Source organism: Acyrthosiphon pisum, chromosome A2 (genome assembly GCF_005508785.2).
Source record: "Acyrthosiphon pisum isolate AL4f chromosome A2, pea_aphid_22Mar2018_4r6ur, whole genome shotgun sequence".
NCBI classification, from domain to species: domain Eukaryota; kingdom Metazoa; phylum Arthropoda; class Insecta; order Hemiptera; family Aphididae; genus Acyrthosiphon; species Acyrthosiphon pisum.
This window is the reverse complement of record NC_042495.1, coordinates 26805938-26812688: the sequence shown is the minus strand read 5'-3', so window position 1 is coordinate 26812688 and position 6751 is coordinate 26805938. Positions and strand designations below refer to the sequence as shown.

The following is a 6751-nucleotide window of genomic DNA, read 5'->3' as shown; positions in this document are numbered from 1 at the left end:
AAATGCTTGGATTTTCTTTTCTGATAGGTAAGTGAATCTAGTTGGTACTTTTGAGGGTCATTGGGTCAAAAATAAAATATCTCAGTAGTTTTGAAAATCGACATGGAGAACAAAAGAAAAATTAAGGAAAAACGGGAATTTTTACGCAAAATCGATTTTTATTACAAAATTGATTTTGGTGTTTGGTGTAACTTTAAAAAAAATAACCATAGATAGGTACGTGAAATTTTCACTGGTTGTTCATATTTCCATTTCCTATAAATGATACAATTTTAAAAATATTTTGATTTGTTTTGAACTGTTTAGGGACATTTTCAGTTTCCAATTTTTTAAGTATTTTTTTCTATCAATGTCAATATAACTTTATATTAAGTAAAAATACTTGAACATTTAATACTAGGCACTTACTATATTGTTACAATGATATTTAAAAAATATTAAAAAATCTTAGTCACAGTTCTTCTTTTTATTAGCATTTAAAGTTAAAAATTGACAAAATATGGAAAGTTACGAAAATTAGCAAATTATTTTGAGTCAAGTATTCGTAAAAATTTTTGTTTTTAGAACTAAGATTTTAAAATATTTAATATAAGATTCATTATAAGATTATCTTCCTTTAAAAACAAAATGTCTAGAAGAAAACCAAATAAAATTTATACGACATTGGATGTTCACTCGATTTCTCAGTTTGCTGTAATTCAAAAATGAAAACTGTGGATACATGAAAATTTCACTGAATGTTTATTTTGCCTATTATAAATATTTTGACCTTTTTTGAGCTGTATACAGACAAATATTTTTTTTTATTTTTTTTCCGTGAATATCAATAAAGTTTTATCTGTTGGGCCAAAAAATGTAAAAATTGAATACAAGGCTGCTGATATATTGTTACAATAGCAGTTTAAAAATATTAAAAATACATAGGCAACATTTTTTTTCATAAGCATTAAAAGATCAAATTTGGATAAAATGTATCAAATTTAAAATTGAATAATTATTTTGTAGTTAAAAATTTATAAAACGTCAAATGTTATATCTAAGGATCTAACTTCAGACCATCCACGACAAAAAAAAAGGAAATCGCAGACACTCTACCAGAATCTCATTCAAAAGGAATTTCGAAATACAAGGTAAATTTTTTATGTCAACACATGTTTGGGCGAAGCCGACAGAGCACCGCCCGAGTCGTCGACTGTTGCAATCGATAATAAAAAAAATCGATAGTGAAAGTCGATAGTGGATATCAATAGTCAACATCGATATCAACAATCTTATCGATATCAACAATCTTATCAATATCAACAATCTTATCACATCAACAATCTTATCATATCAACAATCTTATCAATATCAACAATCTTATCAGATCAACAACCTCTTCACTCTGATTTACAATTATCATTGATTGTAATAAACAATATCCACACACTCTTGAAGTGTAACTACGTCGGAAATATCAATGACTTGAACGAGACGAAACCCACTATTCGTGGTCCCCGCGCCAGCTGTTTCGGGGCATGCGAACGTCGTTACAATAAGAGCAGTCGATGTGGATATACGTCGTTGACATAGAATTGCAGCCAACCAGATCAATCCAACAACAGCAGTCTAGCCAACCAGATCAATCCAAAACATTCAGCACTGGTTGAGGAACCGATGGCATTTATGGAGTTGAAATATTCTATAGCCAAACGACTGAATGGTTAAAGAATATAATTTCGGAAGACTATAATATCAGACATGTGTGTGAGGTGGATTTATATTGAACATTTAAATAGTTAAAAATCAAGTCGCAGTCCGCAAGTGTCTATGAATAGAGCTATGGTTTTGTCACCCATGATATATAATATAGGTGAATTTATAAACGAATTGTAAATGTTTGTAGTAATTTTAAGTAAAGTAATATAGTATTTATATGTAGCTCGATTATAACTATGCGTCTCGCGGCTCAACTGGTGGATGGGTACCAAATTCATATATTCTCAATTAAAAAAAAAAAATAAATAATAATTAAATAATTAAATAATTTATAATTTTCTTCTTCGTTTAATTATTACTCAGTATAATTCAATTATAATACAATAATAACAATAATACTATTAAGAGTTGATACGTTAGTATACTCAGCTAAGCTTGTATCCGGTATACTGAGTTATTCTATTAATAAATATACAATAGTAATAAATAATAATAATAATATAATAGTATTGATTGGTTTATACAATATAAACACCAATGTATTTCTAATCAAGGTCTTTAACTATTGAATATTTTTTTTTTTTTTTTTTTTATTACTTTAGAGCCTCAACAACTAAGGTTATTAGCTTACATATTTTAAAATATTACTTATATATACAGGTACAATTTACAATACATTTTACAATATTACAATAAAATTATTCTTGGTATGTGTAATTAAAGTAGGGGAATATCTAGGAGAACATATGAAATTATATGAGATTATAAAGTTTAGTTATTTTTAGGAAAGTTAGAATATTAATAGAATTTTCATAATCCGGTCCAAGTGCTTCGTAGAGGTGTTCTGGAATGTTTAAGGAGGTTCTGGTATCTGTAAAATTTCGGCAGTGTAGAAGGACGTGTTTGATAGTTAGAGCTTCTCCGCAGGTTGTGCATTGGGCGGGATCGTCGTGTCTCATGAGAAAGCTGTGTGTAAGCCACGTGTGCCCGATTCTGAGTCTATTAATTATGACTTCGTGGCGTCTCTTGGAAGTGTGTGTTGGCCAAGGGTTGATGGAAGGTTTGATTTCGTTTAACTTTGTATGTGATGATGTCCATCGATGTTGCCACTGTTTGAATATTTTATATAAGTTATATTAACTATATACCTAATGGGTTTTATTAGGCCGATTTTCACATAAACTGGTTAATGTTACAGTATGTGATTTTATATACTTCCCTGTTTGACTTGTATCTATATTTTCTATATAATTGTGTGATCATTTGATGTATGTAAATAAATAACAAGAATGGTGGGTACATTGACGGAAGACTGTAAGCTATTTTTATTTTATTTTTTGGCTTATATTTACTTTATATATATTTATTTTATTTTTGCCTCCCCAGCATCTTTTGGTTGTTACAAGTTACAAAGCAAGTCCCAGCAAACAAGAGTCTATGAATAGAGCCATGGTTTGGCAACCCATGATATACAATATAGGTAATTTTGGTTTTTTATTCATTTTACAATTATTTTATTTGTGAAAATTGTATCACACTAAAACTTTTTGTGCCGTTAGTACCATTTAAATTTATAGATACATTTATAATTACCGGAACAACTGAATCACATTTTTCCGGTAAAATATATTTATATAATTATTTCCGGAAATATTTAGAAGTTACAGATCAAGGATATCAATACTTCTAAATATATCAATTTATTTCAGAACGCATGTCTGTTATCTATTTATTCTTATTGTTGAATACGTATGAAACACTCTATAATTGTTGAAACCATAGATCAAATTTGGACAAAATGTATCAAATTTAAAATTGTAGTTAAAAATTTATAAAACGTAAAATTTTATATCTAAGGATTGAAAATTTAAAAAAAAGATTTAACGGAAGTAGGTTATTCTGTTACCAAAAAATTTACAAATACATAAGCACAGTTTATATTTATAGTTATTTTAATTTCAAATTTGGACGAAATTACATATTAAAAAACCTAGAATAGCTATTTTAGTTATTTTGTTGTGATTGTATAATATTATTCGTGGGTACTTGAAGCTTCTAAAGTATACTATTATATCTCTATGATAGTATAACAGTTTGTTGTTGATGTATAACTCGTTAAAGGTACATAATGGATACTGTGATATGATTAATTAGGAATTTATTATAGGTAAATTTTTTTTTAATACCATAGATAAGTTTATAATATATCTTATACCTTGACTGACATACAGTCTCCGCTCAGTCAGAATCGATTTTCTTATACAATGATATTATATAATTAAATTCAAATTTAATACCATCCATTATACAGTGATCCACTTGTATCCTGCTGTACAGCAAATCGATGTTCACTTACCCACCTCTTATTCTTTGAAACCATGAAAGATATACAACATGTATTTTCATAATTTATTTCAAGAGAAATTGAAATAAACCGTTTATTCACATCAGACATAATTTGCGTCGCTTTATAAATAATTTTGGCTTTATTTTAGCCATTAATTAGTATTAGGGTATTATCAGCAAAACACATAATTAACCCATCACATTTTAATTCAAGAAGATATTTATATATACAATGAAAAGTAGATGTTCCAGCTCAGTTCCTTGTGGATCTCCCTAATTCAAAGTGTTATAGGTAGTTGCTGAATACATTATTTATTTTAACTCTTTGACTGTGATTTGTTAAAAAAACATTTGATGAGATTATTAGGAACACCACGAATTCCAAAATTGTATAGTTTTATTTTAATAATATATTATGATCTACAGAATCAAAGGCTTTTTTTAACATCAAGAAAAATACCAATAAAAAAATCACCCTATTATACATATTACTTTTTACGGTAGTAAACTTAAGACACCAGCGAAGTAGAGGTAGGTATTTAGTACCAAACGGAAAGATAATTACATTTATATTTTCTTTTTTACCAGTTAGTTAAAATTTGAAAATGTATTATTTCCTGACATTTTTTTATATTTTCCCTTCTCAATATGATTAAGTGTTCACTAATTTCCGTAAATTTTTAGATGTTAAAATTCAATTATGTCATTCCCTCTAAACTTTTCCACAGATAAGACCCCAGAATTAACTATATCACACAACATACATAATAATATTATTATATATGTAACAGTGATGACCAGAGATAAGAGGCGCGTAGCACTACAATATGATGAAAAATAATAAGTCTATTATTAGTATAGAACCTAAACATCTTACAAGTTACAAAGCAAGTCGCAGCCTGCAAGGGTCTATGAATAGAGCCATGGTTTGGCCATCCGTAATATATAATATAGGTTATTTTGGTTTTTATTCATTTTACAATTATTTAATTTATGAAAATTGAAACACAGGAACTTTTTTTGTGCCACTACTACCATTTATTTAAATACATATATACATTTATAATTACCGGAACAACTGAATCACATTTTTCCGGTTCAATATATTCATATAATTATTTCCGGCAGTGTTTAAGTGTTACAGATCAAGGATGTCAATCGTTTTAAATATGCCAATTTATTTTAGAACGCATGTCTGTTAGTTACCTATTTATTCTTCTTTTTGAAAACGTATGAAACACTCTGTAATTGTTAAAATCATAGGCAAAATGTTAATCAAAACGTTCGGACTTATTTTATTTTTCTCATCGTCTCAATCCGAAAAACTTTTTAGGCCAAACTTGCCAATGGTAAATTAATATTAAGCAGCTTGATTTATTAAACATTTTATATTTTTTCTATTATTAATTCTAATGTATCAAATTTAAATTTGTGATTTATTTGTAATGAAATTTGTATATATTATATTTATTCCACTCTTTACAGGGTGAATATCACCTGGAGTTTGATAAAGTATATCCGTGTGAAACAACAAAAGACCATCCAATTAAATTGAATTGGTATTTTAGTAAAAAGACATCAAGTATAACGGAGTTAAAAGGCAATACAACACTTTTGATACCTTTCGATGATACGCTTACGGTAAGTACATATTATGCGTATAATGATTAATTTAAGAGTTGTATAATACACTGAAACTTTTGATTGTGATATCTTGTAGGTAAAAAAATTGGTATTGATATTTTTTTTAAATATAATAGAATAAGTACTAATTGATTCATAATCAACGAATGGCCGAAAATATCGAACGGATTAATTTTAATTTTCCGTCCATGTTCATTATAATTATAAAATGAAAGTTTCACTTTAGTTTTATACCTAATAGTACTTTGTATGTACCTACCATAATTACAAATTTTCATTTAATGGCACATAAAACGATTTTGTATCTATAATTAACTGGAAATAATTACCTGAATGTTTTTAATTTTTTTTTTATTTGTTATCTTCGTTAATTATACATTAAATATTAATCATATAATTAATCATATAATTATTACGAAGAGTCTGAAGTAGTAAAGTCTTGGTGAATATAACTAACAAAATTATATTATTATAGTTATGATGTGTTTTTGATTCATTTTAATTTTTACAAGAATTGTAAATGTGTGTATTCATCTTATCTAAAGCAATATAGTATTTATTTGTAGCTTGATGCTAACCTTGCATCTTGGGGCTCAACTGGCGGATGGGTGCCAAATACATATATTCTCAATACAAAAAAGGCATGCAGTACTCTGAAACATCTCGTTGGAAATGCATGGCTTATCTTTTTAGAGGGTTTCAACATTCCAACTAATAAATGTCCATGGCCAGTGGTAATGTATAAACCCATTAAAAACAGTTATATTATTTATAATTATTTATTTGTTTATTTTATGTCAGTATAATTCAATTATGATACAATAATAACAATAGTATTAGATCTGATACGTTACTATACTGAGTTATTCTATAGATAAATATACAATAGTAATAATATAATAACTTTTAATAATGTGTAGTAGGAGAAATTAAGATTTTAAAAGGGAAAAACGGAGGTTGGGAGAAGTAATGATTGTTAACAACAATATTGCAAGAAAATACGTAGTGTAAAATAAACACGCGGGATTGACGACCTATTTCAGTGAACGAGGGGACGCGGCTG

At 27.7% G+C, this 6751-nt stretch overlaps 1 protein-coding gene across 1 annotated transcript in view; it reads left to right on the top strand.

Annotated features, from left to right (window-relative positions):
• Nucleotides 1-5312: 5312 nt before the first annotated feature.
• The window catches only part of LOC100568472, a 20233-nt gene continuing 18794 nt past the window's right edge, over nucleotides 5313-6751 (top strand). Inside the window, exons 1-3 of the mRNA XM_029489893.1 lie at nucleotides 5313-5393; nucleotides 5530-5685; nucleotides 6255-6422. Coding sequence (XP_029345753.1) covers nucleotides 5313-5393; nucleotides 5530-5685; nucleotides 6255-6422 — 405 coding nt within the window. The remainder of the gene's footprint in view (nucleotides 5394-5529; nucleotides 5686-6254; nucleotides 6423-6751) is intronic.